General features: G+C 38.9%; 1 protein-coding gene across 4 annotated transcripts in view; it reads right to left on the bottom strand.

Annotated features, from left to right (window-relative positions):
• The window catches only part of LOC134746471 (phosphatidylinositol 3,4,5-trisphosphate 3-phosphatase and dual-specificity protein phosphatase PTEN), a 71101-nt gene that overhangs the window by 12136 nt on the left and 40748 nt on the right, over positions 1–18217 (bottom strand). For 2 of the 4 annotated variants that reach the window (XR_010128236.1, XM_063680869.1), the window contains exons 3-9: positions 18014–18155; positions 11154–11252; positions 9182–9822; positions 8607–8814; positions 7635–7732; positions 6649–6796; positions 1898–1979 (exon numbers count right to left, since the gene is read on the bottom strand). Coding sequence is in view for 3 of the 4 variants with exons in the window: in XM_063680869.1 (XP_063536939.1) it covers positions 1898–1979; positions 6649–6796; positions 7635–7732; positions 8607–8814; positions 9182–9822; positions 11154–11252; positions 18014–18155 (1418 nt within the window). In the remaining variant the exon portion in view is untranslated. The remainder of the gene's footprint in view (positions 1–1897; positions 1980–6648; positions 6797–7634; positions 7733–8606; positions 8815–9181; positions 9823–11153; positions 11253–18013; positions 18156–18217) is intronic. The other 2 variants (XM_063680871.1, XM_063680870.1) reach the window with 2 other exon arrangements.

The following is an 18217-nucleotide window of genomic DNA, read 5'->3' as shown; positions in this document are numbered from 1 at the left end:
AACATGGGATGAAGAATTTAGTCATAAAACAATAAAGGCATGCACAACTGAGACTGGCTTGTCTATTACTACTTCAAACTTTTGTTGGTACATATTAAATATATTTTTAACGGGTCACTCACATAATTTTGATCTAATTTCGCTCAAATTGATCTAATTTGTTTCAATCTGTTTCGAGAACACTGTACTGTATTCTCGCCACCGCCGTCGGGCCTGTCCTACGGGGTGATTTGCTCCAGTAGAAGATCCTCGTAACAGATTTAAACGTGTTAGCGAAATTGGATTAAAAATTACTTTAAATGACCGGTTAAATATATTTCACATGTCTGAGTATCACGGAAGTTTTATAATTAAAAAGGACCGATACAACAATAATCACGAATGAAAAAAATTCGAAAAATTATACCGCATTATTAAATGCACTTATAAAACTAGTAAAATGAATAAATATGTGTGACAGTAATCAGCTGAGCTAGCCTTAATTTTAATACGTAAGGTGGTAAATAGCATTAAAATATATGATTATAGTCATAAAAAATAACGGGAAACGAAATAGTGTTACATACATTCGTGTTAGATTTAAATTACTAGAACAAGACAAAAGCGAGGATATATTTACCATATTACGCATTTATATTTATTTATAATTTATATACACAAAACACATCAAGGAAATAAAAAAAAGCCTGCAAGAAATGTCACTAGAAAAAATATATGCAACTGAAAATAGTACCTTTTAAAATATTGTATAACAAGTTTAATTGCAAACAAAACATAAATGAACTATTAATAGATTATCTATCAAGGATGCATCTACATCAGTGTAATTTCAGTCTTAATAATGGTTACGTAAAGTTGAAATTTACTAAAACCATTTGTAGTTGAATCCTCTTCATCCAAGTCAAAACGAAATCACTCAAATTCATGCACATTGAAAGCACACAATATTCACACAAAAAATAACATAAAACGATTTGAGGTAGAATTGTGTCTATCACAAATTAAAAAGAATAGTCTCATTTGTTTTATTTTATTATAAAGTAAGGAAGCTAAGCACGATAGATAGATAGACGTGCAACAGAGATAGGAAATGACAGGTCAATGTATGAAATTATTCGTGATAGTATTCCTTACTTTAGATTACAATCTTACTCGAAGCATTCGAGAGTAAATAACGACATTTAGAAAAACGTATAATAATAATGTGGTGGACACATTTCACCTCAGGATCCCTTATAAGTTTGAAAGGGTTCCGTGCATGAGTGAGACGGTCATATACGACAAACGGTGGGCAGCAAGCGATGGACGATACAAGTCGCGTCAAGCTGAGGCTAGCGGATGAGCTTGACTTGCGGTGGCGCAGTTTGTGGCTTTAAAGTTTCGCTTTTCTCCTATATTGATTTATACAACCTTATTTGGCGTTTATCAAACGTTTTAGACGACGAGATCCAACGGTTTTTGAACCTTGTTTACTGTAATTTGATCTTTTACCAAAATATTATTGGAGTTTTATATAACGCTATTTATCAATTATCAGTTTCAATTAAATGATTTTTTTAATAACTTCACGTGAAGGTTTTGTTTTGAAAACCCATTAATTCGTTGAAATAAGAAAAAAATCCGTAGTATTTTAAATCAAAAACTGTTTCTTAAAACTTTTTTATTTATTTATTTTAGACGTCATTGTCAGAAATTTAAATTAATTTGAATTTATTGATCGTATCGGCACGTTCGTAAGAGTTAACAAAAGGTTTATTCAGAATCAGGTTATTAATATTATATCACACGGGCCTTCAAAACTTACGTTACTAGTTACCCCTCATGGGCCACCATAATTGTACAGTCAACAAACTGCGCCACGGATATGAGTGTTTGTTGTATCGTGGATGTACGTTACGTGTCGGGCTGGTGCGCAGGCGCAGGGTGGGGGTCGGGCGGCGAGAGCGGCCGGTAGCGCCCCACGCGCTCCACGCGCGCGCCTGCACCACCACATACGTCAGGACCATATTACGAGTACATTTACCATAACAAAATATCCATACAGTCCGTCTAACTCAGTGGTTCTTAAGCTTTGAATGTTAAAGAAGTCGACAAACGCGCGCGGTAACAGCTAACAGCCAAATATCAACCTTCGTGCATTCGGACAAGGTTCAAAGGTTTAACCGGTGTTCCACTCCTGGAAGCACCTGAAGTGTTCCGCGAATATTATGTAGATATATTAGTGGGACAAAACATTATTGTGATTTATCGTCATAATTAGTCAGTCCCAAACGGTTGGTGGTTCTCAAAATAAGACATCCCTTATTAGGAAAGGTTAAGAACCACTGGTCTTGGCTAACTGTGCGCAGACTTGTCTCGACAAAGGATTAAGTGCTATTATGAATGTCACATTTTCAGTTATAAAAATACGGATATTACACACACTTTTTCGTTGCAGTCTATAAAATACAGTAAGCTTAGTTTCACTATTCAAGTTCTCAATGCTTTCTTGTTGCATTGCATTCTGATTGATTCCTAATAAAAAAGATAAACTACTCATTTTTTTTCTTTCAAAATACACAGTCGCTTCGCAAGTGGTGACAACTAATCAATTATAGAACAAATTCGATTACTTCAATAAATATTCTCCATTATTCTGAGTTAACTCATAACCAGTCTACTTATCTTGGTATTCATTGATTGAATAGCGTCATGTTATTCTTACGGACACAATTTCGAATGAATGAGCGTCCCATGTTTTGTATCCCAGAATTCACATTTCAAACGTACACACATCCAATATGAAACCAAAATGCATTTTACGTTAAATGTCTCGCTATAAAATTACTATGAAACGAAATAACAACTTTGAAACTGACAACTTATTCGATATACAAAACTATTTCCATATAATAAATAATTAAAAAAATGCTTGTGTTAGGACTGGCCAAGGTCTAGAGTTAGACCAAGCTAAGTTGGCATTGGTTTTGATAGCGCAGACGATGCAAGTGTTATTTAAACGTCATAATTTCATAGAATTTTGACCACCGTCTGGGCTACCAAAATCGCTGCCAACTTAGCTTGGTCTAATGGCTCCTGTACACGATGGCCCAGCGTAGGCCAGTCCAAGGGACACATTTATGCGCTGGAGGGAGCAAGTGATATTGCTATCTCATTCCATCGCATAGCTGCGTCCCTTGGACTGGCCTACGCTGGGCCATCGTGTAGAGGAGCCATAACTCTATTCAATTTCCAAACATTCTAATATACATTTTGCTTCCATGTTGTATAGCTACTATAGCTGACGTCACAATATTCCCATGATATCCACTTTGACCATCACCGTGAAATGAAAGGAAACATTTCGGACACGAGCGATTTTGCCAATAAAAGGGGAAAGGATAGGCCATAGAACTTGATTCTTATTATATTTCTTATCGGCTTGCCCAATATTTAGGAAAAAACACGGCATATCATTTTTAGCTTATTCACGTTTACTTGTCTTGTTTTAAAAAGATTAGTAAAATACTGTAAGTGTATACGCGAATAGATTATTCAAACCCCATATACAGTATACAAAGACCAAAGGAGGCAAAATAACATTTTATTATAAGTTCATACAACATCCTCATTGTATCGTTAAAAAAAAACCGGCCAAGTGCGAGTCGGACTCGCCCACCGAGGGTTCCGTACTTTTTAGTATTTGTTGTTATAGCGGCAACAAAAATAACATCACGGTTCATGAGATACAGCCTGGTGACAGACAGACGGACAGTGCAGTCTTAGTAATAGGGTCCCGTTTTTAGCCTTTGGGTACGGAACCCTAAAACATATATATCGACTGTCTAAAATATCTCTTCTGCTTTATACTATTCTTCTAAGGAATAAAGACTAAAACTTTGATCTAGAATATCCAAATAAAATTATAATAACCAGAAAAATTACCACCTAAAAATATATCAACCGATATAAAGTCAGTATGACTTTAGGACTTTATTTAGGACTGATTTTGGGTTCAATATAAAAGCATTTACGTTTGCTTATTTTAACCTGTGCATGAAATTTATACGATTATTTTGCCTTTTTAACTTTGGTCTGAAGAATCGTTATCGGTTAAAGAGATCAATCGTTTCGCGTCGCGACTTTCGCGAGACGACAGCCCACCTCCCTGAGGGAATAATTGTGTACTATATACATTCGTTAATCAAAACAATATTCAAAATATTTATCAGTACGGTTTTTACTCACTATTATTTTAAGTCGCTTTTGGCGACATGTTTCGGATTCTTTGGGAATCCTTCCTCAGGCACGAGTGTCCGCGGCGGTTGTACGTCGTGCGTGTGTTTGATAGTTTAAGTGCGATCAAAACAATATTAATCTAAACGACGCATGTTCTGACACAAACATATTCAGAAAATAATTATTAGAAAAAATAATCTATATTTACTAATAAGCAACTAGAATTCTCACTTAATAATAAAAGCAAGGTATCTTTTTAATGACTTTGGCTGACCATTCATATCAGTAGCAGTAAGACAGCACCTTTTAATGCGGTTGATCTTCTATAACGTACTCTTGAGAGTTTTTTTTGCCGTCGCCATGTTGCGGATTATCAGTGGTACTAATTTATTTCATTGGCAAGGAGTTTCTTTGACAACAGACGTCGAAAGTTATCGAATGTCACCGATGTAAGTGTAAACAAGAGGAATTGAGTTCGTAATTATAAACGATTTTACCACACAAGGTTTTTTTTTTAAATAAAACATTTACATCAATAAAAGGACGAATGATTGCTTAGCATTCCAATAAATAATGTTTTTTTTTTTTAATACTACGTCGGTGGCAAACAAGCTTACGGCCCGCCTGATGTTAAGCAGTCAGTGTTGATGTTTAGAACTAGTTGTTGAAATGACACTATCTCAGGGCTAAATAAAAACTTGTCAGGTTCTAAAAAGATGGTATATACTGCGTTTAAACAATGTCTGGCCAAACTCAGTTATAGTATGAATTTTCTCAAATGATTTTTACGGCTCACACCCTAATCTGTTAAACAAAAGCCTTTGTTTCTTTTGTTAAGTGGTTACCAATGCTACCGCTACTGACTGAACGGGAACAAACTCGTTTAAAAATAAATTTTACCGTCCTATTTATATGGTTCAAATTTATGTAGCAGCTCTGTATTCTGAGGCCACATACAGGCAACTGTTCGTCCTTTATTACCCAAACTCGTTATCTCAGAATGAGCTGTTATATTTTGAACCTTAATACTATCACGATAATTGCTTTTTAACGACATGGTTGCTTTGGCACGCGTGAAATAGATAGATATATATTATCCATACTAATATTATAAATGCGAAAGTCTGTCTGTCTGTCTTTCTTTCTGTCTGTGTGTTCCCTCTTCACGCTTAAACCGCTGAACCGATTTAGATGAAATTTGGCATAGAGATAGGTTGAGTCCCTGAGAAGGACATAAGATAGTTTTTATCAAATTTAGATTGCTATGAAAATTTTTCCAGGCGCTATTCTTACTCTAGCTGCGGTTACTAAGTCCACGCAGACGAAGTCGCGGGCAAAAGCTAGTAGTCTATAAAAGAAACAAAGGCTTTTGTTTAACGGATTAGGGTCTGAGGCCTTTTGAGAAAATTCATACTATAGTTGTTTGAAATTGTGTCAGTACACGCATCGTATTGCTGTAGCACACTTCACACATCCCGCTTTTATTAAACTAAACGATATAACTTTACAACTGTTACCTATTACTCCGCTTCTATTTATATTTCCCGGATTTACGATTACGTTTAAGGCCAGAGCACACTGGATGCGTGTGCATGAACGTGTAATATGGCAACGTGTATTACGTGCACGCACACGACACTCAAGCGGTGTGTCATCTCTCATAAAGATCTGTATATTACAACGTGTACACGTTCACGCATCCGACAGGCCTTAAGAATTAGAGCTGAAAGATTTAGAGCCTGCAGATATTGTCTTTCATTTGATAGCCAATTTCAATATATGTATGAAATTCTATAATGTTGTTGAGCGCTTATAAAGATTTATATTGAGTCTACATATGTTTTTATATCATCTGAAATTGTGGAATTTTTGGTATCACTTCAGCTCAAGGTCCCTTTCATCACAATGGAGCCCTATTGTCCTAATGGAAGTTCTTAGACGAAACCTGGTTTTTATATTTTCAACTTTCGTTCATTTAATCTAGCATTTTTCTCAACAGCACTCACTTTAACATGTGAGAGGTGACGACGGCTCGACACGGCCGAGGGCGTCGAGCTCGTTTAAAACACGAGGCTGGATCTCCAAGCGGACACGCTAAACAATGTTTCGAGCGTCGCACGATCAATCGAGATCGGAGCACTACATAATTTCACGTAGTTAAAAAAATGTAATCCGTCTAATTATAACACTTTCACTAGCTATCCCTATTCTTCTTTTTATCAAACTTTCCACTAAACTCCCGCCAGGAGGCGCGCACGTCCCCGAGCGTCCGGCTCGGTCTGCGCGGCGCCGGCGCGTCCACACGGGGGAGTACGACACCGCGGTGTGCGTCAACACCGGGCGGCGCGTCCACACCGTGGGGTGCGTCCAGACGTCGGGCGTAGTCGGGGGGGTGTGGTGGTGGTGGTGGGAGGGTGTCCGCATGCTCACCGGAGTCCCAGTGCTCGTCGGCCTCGGTGTCGGGCTCGGAGCCGGAGGAGGCGGAGGAGGAGGGCGGCGTGGCGGCGCCCGCGCCCGCGCGCCGGGCGCTGCCCGTGAACTTGGACGACGACGGCAGCTTCTGCACGATCAGCTCCACCTAGCGAGGGGATCACGTATCATATCAATATGAACATATCGACTAAATGTTTCATAATTGCTACCATAGAGTAACTTATACTAGAGCGGTACTGTCGTAGTAAATTTTGTAACCCCAGTAAATTCACTGCCATCTGTCGACACACTTTAAAACTAAAAATGAAGATTTATAAAAATACGATAGAATGTATTTAAATATAGATAAATGATTTTTTTTATTTGCATTAATTATTTTTATGATTTTGACCCATGTTCTTTCACTGATATGCGTTAAAATTGTTATATAACAAACGAAACCGTCAACGCCATCTATACGACTGTAGGCCAAAACTAGTAGCGCCCTCTGAACGAGAATCAAATTTTCTTGATTTTCGAGGCACGTTTTTTCCTTAGACTGTATCCATCTATTACGGAGTTATATCTATCTTTGTTGCTACTTAAACCGGTGTATCATTGATTGTTCCAGCGGACTCGGTTTACCTCTGTCCCGAACAGTAATTGATGCATATCATAGCCAGCGAAAAAAAACTTGGTTTATTGTAACCTCCGGCCATCAAATACCGATATTGACAGTTAGAATTTCGTATATAATACAATTGTCTATTCTGGGTTTAATTAAAAACAAATCCACAAATCAAAAAAGGCAAAATAATAAAAAACGACCGTTGAAATCAATCAAAATGTAATTAAATGCCAAAAAAATATTATTCCAATATATCGAAAATTAAACCGTAAAAAACGTTAAAATAATACACAAAATAAACCAAATCTAACAAATTGAAACCTCACTTTAAAAATTAAAAACTATATTAACGACTTAACTTCAATAGACCACTCACCTTAAAATCTTCGCTATATAATTTATGCTGTTTGTCTTTATGTGCGTCATCCAACTGCCATTTGTTTAACGTCAGTTTGAACGTCTCCAAATTCGAACCTGGAATACAATGTATACATTAAGAAATCAACTATATGTGTCGTTTTCCAGCAAAAGGTACCACATTGTCGCTTGCCGTAAGAACGTTCTAACAGGTTATTAATAAAGATACAAACAAATTTCGTCCTTATGGTAAGCGACAAAGTGGTACCTTTTACTTGAAAACGTCACATATTTTCTCTAGACTTATATCAACCGGGATATAGACCGTGATTACCTTTTGTATTGTTTACGAGCTCCCGATATTTCGACACAGTTACATGCATCTTGTTCGCGGGTAACAATATTTTATCAAACCTAAGGACGTTATTCGGTAAGGTTTACAAAAACTTAAACCGATTTTATCATATTAATTAAAAGGTCATCCTATCATATCAAGTGGTTTTTTTTTTTTCATCCAAATTAGGTCCTTTCTAGCTTTTAATCCTACTAACTAATACTGTAAATGCGAAAGTAACTTTGTCCGTCTGTCTGTTCCCAGTTCATGCTTTAACCGCTGAACCGATTTAAAGGTACGAAGATATTTTGGGGCTTGAGGATGGACAAAGTATATATCAATCATCATCATCATTTTACGCAGACGAAGTTGCGGCCAGAAGCTGGTTTAGTGAAATTTCTATGACTTGTTGTTAGGACCCACTAACTCCATAGTTCTTGCATAGTTCAGTTTGGAATTCAACCCAACAAATGTTAAGTCCACTTATCTGCTGGAATTGTAAGGGTCCGTTGCACCAAACTGTTTGTCATCGTTAGAGTTCACTAAATTTTATTGTATGGAAAGTTTCATAGTAAACCGCCGGGGCGCGCCGGTTGACGTTGATCAGTCTGTCCAGTGCGGATGGTGCAACTAGCACTAAGTATTAGAGGAACTGACCGTCATCCGGCTCCACCCGCACCGCGTCCAGCCCCGCGGCCAGGAAGAAGGTGTTGAACCAGAAGTGGAACAGCTTCTCCTTGCGCATGTACACCTTGGGCTTGGAGCACACGTCCACGCGCACGTCGCCCCACATGGGCGTGCAGTGCGTCAGCGCCACCGACACTGCCGACGGACCGCGCCGGACTTCGTGACAACCCGCTGGTGCCTGGAATCATATATTAATACTTTAGGAGCTGTTAGAGCGTTTTCACATTTTCCGATCCGATATCGGATGTAGGCGTATATGTGTACGTGATGCAAACTTTAGTAGCAATGTACGTGAGAAGTATTAGAAGATAGTACCAATGATATTACACTGAATTGTCCTTGCTTAATTCAAGACTCCCGAGTTTAATTCTTACATCAACGCAGTCGAGTGAGAAAGGCAATGCGTCATTAGCGCCATGCGTTAGGGCGTGATTCGTGATCTTTCGCTGACCATCGATTAGTAGATGGTGGAAATTCTGTACATTAACTATCCTAGCACCTTGAGCGGCAGATGTAGACGGTGGGAATTCTGTACATTCTGTTACCTTCAGAGGCGGACTGGCCTGCGACACAGTGAGCTCCAGCGAGCATCCTCCTCCCTTCAGCATGGGTGGTGGCGACATGATGAGCTCCCGAATGTGGACTTTTGTTGTGTATGTGAGAAGTATAGACGGTGGGAATTTTGTACATTCTGTTACCTTTAGAGGCGGACTAGCCTGCGACACAGTGAGCTCCAGCGAGCATTGTCCTCCATTCAGCATGGGTGGTGGCGACATGATGAGCTCCAGAATGTGGACTTTGGTTGTGTATGTGAGAAGTATAGACGGTGGGAATTCTGTACATTCTGTTACCTTCAGAGGCGGACTGGCCTGCGACACAGTGAGCTCCAGCGAAAATTTTCCACCATTCAACATGGGTGGTGGCGACATGATGAGCTCCCGAATGTGGACTTTAGTTGTGTATGTGAGAAGTATAAACGGTGGGAATTCTGTACATTCTGTTACCTTCAGTGGCGGACTGGCCTGCGACACAGTGAGCTCCAGCGAACATTGTCCTCCATTCAACATCGGTGGAGGCGACATGATGAGTTCCCGAATGTGGACCTTAGTGGCGGTGTATGTGAGACGGGAGCGGACGAGGGCAGCGAAGTATTCCACGTAGCGCCGCTGCGATGGTATCGTTACGCCTGGAAATGTGAAATAAGATTAGTTATTTTATCTGTGTGAGAATTGTATGTTCAGATATTTTTGAGCACCATGGTCGCTCTGTCTCAAGGCGTCTGTACCTACTTAGCATAATTAACGATTTTTTTTTATTAATGTAAAAAGTGCCAAGAATCGGGTTTTAGAATTGACATTTTCCATTTTTCTTTTATTTGAAAGGCATCTATTGCCATTTGCTTTGACTGACCCCGATTACGCCATCTGCTTACAAAGTCACATTGTATAGAAATGCACATGGCGGACAACGTATACTGAATGTTGTGTGCCATCTGGACTGTATTAGGTACTAGCGACCCGCCCCGGCTTCGCACGGGTGTAATGCTGATGTATTATACATATAAACCTTCCTCTTGAATCACTCTAACTATTAAAAAAAACCGCATCAAAATCCGTTGCGTAGTTTTAAAGATCTAAGCATACATAGGGACAGACATCCATCCAGACAGCAGGAATCGAGTTTGTTTTATACTATGTAGTGATTTACATTGAAACCCTAATTTTCTGAAGAGAACATAATTACCTACCTCGAAACTCAGAATTTACTGGGCTGGTCGCTTTACAGTGCGAGTCGGACTCGCGCACGAAGGGTTCCGTACCATTACGCAAAAAACGGCAAAAAATCACGTTTGTTGTATGGGAGCCCCACTTAAATATTTATCTTATTCTGTTTTTAGTATTTGTTGTTATAGCGGCAAAAGAAATACATCATCTGTGAAAATTTTAACTGTCTAGCTATCACGGTTCATGAGATACAGCCTTTGTACGGAACCCTCGGTGGGCGAGTCCAACTCGCACTTGGCCGGTTTTTTATTTTTTTAACTCGCGTATGGTATTTAGTAAATAGGCACTAGGCAGTCGGGTATAAAGATATTCTTTTCCTCATTCTTTCTAGCGTTATCCTTGCCTTTTTGCCACGGCTCAACGGGAGCCTAATAATAGGGTCCGCTTGACAACTAATTCCAAGAATTGGCATAGGTAGGCACTAGTTTTTACGAAAGCGACATCTTATTCTGTCTATTCTCTGCACATAGCTATTTGTAGTAGGGCCAGGCGTGGCTCACTCCGCGATTTCGTCGCGTCGCTACAAGTACATGCGGCCCACACCAATTTTGGTGTCTAGCCGTAGTAAGTTACCGGTTGCCGCACACCGCTAAGGAACGGACGCCTGCTCGCGCTTGCGCCACCTTGCGGTCATATCTGTCATAATAGACGCGTTTTGTTAGAGAATGAAACTTCTGTACCTACTATTATTTATTTTGTAGAGTAGGGTCCGAAATCACAAAATGTGGTTTACCTTTTTCGTCATGCGTCCGTCTCGTCCCGTAGAACCTGAGTGCCTCGTCCGCCGTCGCCTTTTGCTGGCTGTACAGCAGGTAGCAGCATATCATGGTGCCTGAAAACAGTATGGTCCGCATAAAAACTCACTTCTTGCACCATCGTCAAATGTTAGGGCCAAGTACATTTTGCGATTATACTGAGCCACATTTACTATGGGACCAACCCCGAAATCGCGAAAAAAGTTTTGGCTTTTTCATACATTTTTGGCTGGTCCATTTTCTATGGGAGGGTACTTTTTTTATCGCGATTTCGTAGTAAAAGTTGCTCTGTATAATCCCAAAATCTCCCTGGCAACGGGAATGCACTTTTTTATTAGCCACCGTGTATAATATGTTTAGGCACGTTCGGTATACCTAAACAAAGTATTTTGTTATAAGTACAGTGAACCTTCTGTAGGTAGTACTATTATTTTTTCTGTGACCGTAAGGGAATATACTATTGTTGCACATTGTATGGTTGGTAAAATACGCACATCTGACAATACAACAAATGTCACGGGGGAAATAATTTCTCCCGTGACGGACATTCATTGTCCTTCAAAGAAAGCGGGGTCCTGTAGCGTATACAAAAGCCTTTGTTACGAATTTATAGTAAATTTACTCAACGCTTTTATTTAGACAGATTTCAATGTGCCAGACTGACAGAGGTCAAGGCTGGCCGTCAAACAATAATAAAATATTTTATTATGTACATAATTAAAAAATACACATAAATAGTTCACTTAATCTTCACAGTTTGACGACCGGTCTGGCCTAGTGGGTAGTGACCCTGCCTGTGAAGCCGATGGTCCTGGGTTCGAATCTGGGTAATAGGGTCCCGTTTTTACCCTTTCGGTACGGAACACTAAAAAAGCCCCATTAAATTCGTAAATTATTAGTTTCAACGCAACTCAACCCGATAACATTCACGTGCAAATAAATTAGGTAGGTACAAACACTAGATTTTAGGTTTTATCGCAATCGTTCGCGAACTGAAAGTCAAGGCCGCCTAAAAAATTTAAGCATTACAAATTAGTCTGCGTACCTATTCTACCTAAAGTCTGGTTATCGTGCCTAACTCTGGCATTATGTAACGTTCAATTTTCGGGTTAAATATGGAAGTATTTTACTCGTAGTTTGAGGTTTGGACTGTACGGTACAGTCGAAAAATGCATACTTTACACGGTGGCTAAAAATGAGTGCATTCCTATTGACAGGGAGGTTTTGGGATTATACTGAGCAACTTTTACTATGTACCAACCCCGAAATCGTGAAAAAAAATATTTGGCTGTTTCATACATTTTGGCTGGTCCATTTTCTATAGGAGGGTAATTTTTTTCGCGATTTTGTAGTTGGTCCCATAGTAAAAGATGCTCAGTATAATCCCAAAACCTCCCTGGAAACGGGAATGCACTTACTTTTTAGTCATCCTGTATATCCCTACTAATATTATAAATGCGAAAGTAATTTATTACAGGCAACTTCGAACGAACTTGATATAAGTCGAGTCAACGTATGGCTTGTTACTCGAGAAAGTTCAAAAAGCCTTTTTAAGATCCTTATACAAGAAAATGTACGGGTATTACCCGTTTCTGTACCCAACCAAATTCTTGTTAGGGACCCTCGGTTACAACTCGTTAGAGGTCAGGCGAAACTTTTCTTTATCGACTACGGCTTTACGGGTCCTGCGTGGCGAGTCAGACTGCCCAGAGCTGGTGTGCCGCCTGGTACGACTGTTTGTCCTTGACGTTCCCAGGATGGCTCTCAGGCCCCGCCGACGCGACTTGTTGGCAGTGCCGGCGGCTCGCACTGTGTCGCGTAAGAACTCGCCACTTCTTCGTGCTCTCACACTATTGAATGCGCTCCTGACATCAGCTACTGACTGCAATATGTTTGCGTGGCGATGGACGGCTGTGTGCAGTGAATGTCTGAGGTTTTGTGAGAGGATGGATGATAGGTGCTCAACTGTATAGTAATTTAGTGTTGTAAATATACCATAGTGCTAGTTGTAATTTAAATGTAATTAACTTTCATGGCGCATTAGTTTTATACTGTAATGTCATGTAAATGTGTTTTCAATAAATAAATAAGAATAATATATATTTGAATGATGTCTCGCTCGCGCCATTACGTAAGTAAATGTACAAAAGTACGAGCGAAATGCAAAATAACTGAATGCCATCAGTTAGTGAATGTCGTTCTGTCAGTGTACAGTCAAGGGCATAAGTATATATACATTCCCAAAGTTTCAAAAATATGTGTACGCTCTTACACCTTAGACAATAAAGTCGTGTTCACATATTTTTGAGCCATTTGTCTGGATCGATATTTTTGCCTTTGACTGTACCTATTTACTGGAATTATGTAACGTTAAATTTTTGGGTGAAATATAGTACGAATAGAAAAATCCATACCAAATATCCTTACTTAATATTATAAATGCGAAACTCTGTATGTCGGTCTGTTACCTCTTCACGCTTAAACCGCTAAACCGATTAAAATAAAATTTAGTATGGAAATAGTTTAAGGTCCGCCGGGGAAGTACATCATTATAGCTTAGTAATACATATTACAATAGGGTATTTCACTGTATTTAATATAAATTATTTTACACCATGCTTGAAATAAACCACCAGAAGATTAATTAGAGAAACGTAGACAGCAATTACTTTTAGACACAATTTTTATTTTAAAACCCGTATAAAACTATAAAGAGTACCTTTCATTTGATTGTGACGTCACATGCTAGTGTTTCATATAAATTCCATAGTAGCAAAATCGTTTTGACAGTTCGAAAAAGAAACTGATTTGACTAGTAGTCAAATACCCTATTGCGAAATTAATTCTGTTACCCCTTCACGTTTTTACCGCTGAACCGATTCAGATGAAATTCAGAGGCGAAGGAAATAGGATACGTTTTATCACGGGAATCATTATTTATCGTAGACGAAGTCGCAGATAGAGACTAGTTACAATTACGAAATGACTGTCTGTCTGTTATCCTTTCACCGCTAAACTATCTACCATAGGCTACTATTTTTTTTTAATTGCTTACGGGTTAAAAAAGTTTAAAAATGTATACACATTTTTAAACAATGAAGCAAAAGGCAAGAGCGCCGACCGCGCAACCGGAATCACGTTTCCCCTTTATCGCTTCGCTCAACAATTACTCTTATAACCTTCACTTCCTAATTTACATCCGAAACACCGAAAACCCATAAAGATTTAGAAAAAAAAAGAAAACTATAGGTACCTTTTTTTGTCAGCGAAAGAAAAGTCACAAAGGCGAAATCTATGGCCCGATCCCCGTTTTTTATACCCTTTACGACTGGCCACAAAAAAGAAGGGGCGGTTTGTAAAAGGTACCTTTTTTTAAATTTACGATGCCGATGTGAAAGTCCGTTGGCGAGGGACAATTATAGGCGTTGAAGAAATTTGGTGAGACCCGGGACGCGTGTTCCAAATGCTTAAAGTTAAACGGACCAAGCCAACAGTAACTTGAAATTTTGACGTTTTTTACACATATTTCATTATTGTTACCTACGTTATAGTCATGTGCAAAATGTGTCACAAAAAAAAATTATTGATATGCATCTTTCATACGCTATGAAGTACTTCACTCCTTTAGTTCACTAGTTCAGTTTAGTTCAGTAGCTCAAAAGATGTATGTCAACAGTACTGGTTTTCTATCTCTCATTCGCGGATATATTGAGTTGAATGAAGGATTCGATTGATAATTTCATTCAATATGAATCACTCAAACAAATGAATTTATGTATCGAAGGTTTAAACGTGGCGTCCTTGTCACTTTCTAAGCGAATGAGCAAGTAATTGAAAAGATAATAAAACTGAACTGCTGAAGTAAAGAACTAAATACCTAAATCCGAACTGAAAGTGAATTAAAGAGTGACTAAAGTGAAGTAATTCATTTGAATCTTTCATTCGCGAACTATATACTCATGTCTAATACGTTACCCGACGTTTCAGCTGTGGTCATGGACGACTGACGTCCCAGCAAAATGTCAAGAGATGTCTTGGCCAGATAATTTCATTTAAATTCTGTTTTTTTATTCCGTAGACTAAAATTACATTTCATGTGCTAAGAAATGTCATGTCTAAACCTTTTTTAACTCTTTTATATGGCCAACCCATTATTTCATGAAATGATTGCCACATCATGAAAAGATCAATAATATCTTCATTCAACTATATTTCATATTCTATAGGTTCCAATTTCAACAGCAAATTTCATATTCGTTGTATGACTGGGCCTTAGGGCGCACGCACGCGGGTGCCATTGTAGGTATAGTATGAATTATCTAAGATGATTTTTTCGGGCTCAGGAACTAATCCGTTAAACTAAATCTTTTGTTTCTTTTAAGAGTGGTCTACAGCACGTGCCAAAGCAACCGTGTCGTTTAAAAAGCAACTATCGTGATAGTGTTAAGGTTCAAATTCATGTGACAGCTCATTCAAAGAATCAGAGAATAATCGTTGGTCATACTATTTTTCGTTAACCCGCTCACAGGCTCGCCTAGTCGGTAAACTACTGTAATACCCAGGCCCGGGAACCAACAATGAATAGAAGTTAGGGGACGAAGTTATATCTATCCCACATAATTTGCGACCTAACCTTACCGATCGGCAAGTAATTTATGTGTCACATTAAAGAAAATTGCTACGACGTATTCATATTCAAATGAAGCTTGGGTTAAATAGGTATTCTGATATTGTTATCTGCTTATGGACCGCGAGCCAGGCGCAAATTTCGTCAGTCATCGCCTCCCGGGCGAAAACTCGTATAGCGGTTACAGGCTATGTATGATGAACTCTCGTGATAGTCAGCTGCCGCTCCGTTCGTGGGTTGAGGAATGGCAGCCACCGAAAGGCGTAACACGGTCTTTCCACCGCGATACAACCGGCTGACTATTTGTTTTATTAACAATAGCATCTAAACTACCATCTGACAAAGTATCAAACGGGAGGCGATGACGCCAATGACTGAAAAGAATTTTCTTTTTTACATGTTCATGGACCAGCTGACGGACTTTCCACAGCGATACAATCGGCTGACGATTTTGTTTATTCACAATAGCATCTAAACTATCATCTGACAAAGTATCAAGCAGGAGGCGATGACAAAAAAAAATTTATAGACTTTATTTGCTGCCATTCCTCAACCCACCAACGGAGCGGCAGCTGACGTTCACAAGGGTTCATCATACATAGCTGTTAACCACTATACGAGTTTTCGCCCGGGAGGCGATTGGTCATGGAAATCTGTTCCTGGCCCGCGGTCTATTACCTTTATTGTAGACTTATATTGACCGGGACATAGACCGTGATTACCTTTTGAATTGTTGTGAAAGGTAATCACGGTCTATATCCCGGTCAATATAAGTCTAGTGAAACTAACCGTGAATCATTTAAAACTTAACTTTATTGTGTTGCGTTGCCGCATTTAGTAAAAAGATCTGTAGACCTGAAGAATTTTGCTTATCTTATGAACGTTACTTTATTAATACTAAAAGGGAGTCTATTTTTGGTCTGGACATAAAAAAAAGAGAGCAATGGGGCAATATGTAGGGTAATGTTGTCTCTCAAATAAAGAAATTTAATTTAATTTTTGATAGGTGCTTGGAAAAATCGAAGCGAAGCTGGTGGGATGCTCTAAATGAAAAATCTATGTTTTCTATTAAAAACAAGTATAAAACAATACATAAATGTATTATTTTCTTAGTAATGTATTATTAATATTTAAATGTGATTCAACTGGCAAAATGGCTATCAAAAGGTTACCTGATTTGGGTTCTTGAAAGGTTTGATCTTCGCCCGATTTTATTTTAATGTTTTTCATATTCAAACATTCAATTTTACAATATAATCTCTCCGCCCCAGGCAGAGGTATTATAAATATTAATTTGACAACTCGAAATTGCTTTTGAGGATAATAGGAATTGCAATGGTACAAAAAATAAATCTTATCTTATGACTTTTTTTGATTTCTGGCTTATTTCCCGTTTCGTATTATAGTCGGTTTTATCAATCTACGGATTAGTTAAGGCCATTTGTTTGTGTGTTTATCACGGATATGCTTTCCGTTATGGATGTTTCCTATGTATATAAGTATTTATATACATCTAGTACCTACAAAACAAGCCTTTTTAGGGTTCCGTACCCAAAGGGTAAAAACGGGACCCCCTATTACTAAGAGTCCTCTGTCCGACTGTCTGTCACCAGGCTGTATCTCATGAACCGTGATAGCTAGACAGTTGAAATTTTTACAGATGATGTATTTCTGTTGCCGCTATAACAACAAATACTAAAAAGTACGGAACCCTCGGTAGGCGAGTCCGACACACTTGCCGGTATTTTTTAGTTTACTGTGGGACTATGTCGGTTTGTGTAAAAATGTCCTATAATATTTATTTATCTATTTTTCAAAAAAGTAATCTAGCAACACCGATGTGTTAAGGACAGTTTTGTAACGCATTTTCACATACATTTTTTTGTATTATGGACCGTTACAAAACTGACACCAAAAATTTGTATGAAAAACTGGGGACACTTTTTTTTTCTTAGTCTCATTCAATAGTACTCGTGATTCTGAGTCTAAATAACCCAAAAGTGGATGGTTTTTCGAAAACCCCCAACTAGTTTTGAATTATTCACGGCTAGACTTATATTGACCGGGATATAGACCGTGATCACCCGTGAACATGATGCATGTAACTGCGTCGAAATATCGGGAGCTCATAAAAGGTAATCACGGTCTATATCCCGGTCAATATAAGTCTAGTGGAACCCCCAACTACTACTTATTGGTTTAATACCGTACCTGTTCGGCCCTTGCCCGCTTTGCAATGCACGGCTGCCACATTCTTGGGGTCCGCGTTGAGCCACTTGTGCACGTCCTCGCAGAACGGCAGGATCAGCTCCATGTTCGGCGGCGTGTGGTCCTCGAACGCGTACCTTACCACCTGGAACGACACATTAAGTTAAGTAGGTATATAGTTGACTGTTGACGCTGGCTAGGGCATGT

The sequence above is a fragment of the Cydia strobilella genome, chromosome 13 (assembly GCF_947568885.1).
Source record: "Cydia strobilella chromosome 13, ilCydStro3.1, whole genome shotgun sequence".
Classification (NCBI taxonomy): Eukaryota; Metazoa; Arthropoda; class Insecta; order Lepidoptera; family Tortricidae; genus Cydia; species Cydia strobilella.
The sequence above is the reverse complement of the archived record's forward strand: the minus strand, read 5'-3'. Positions and strand labels throughout refer to the sequence as shown.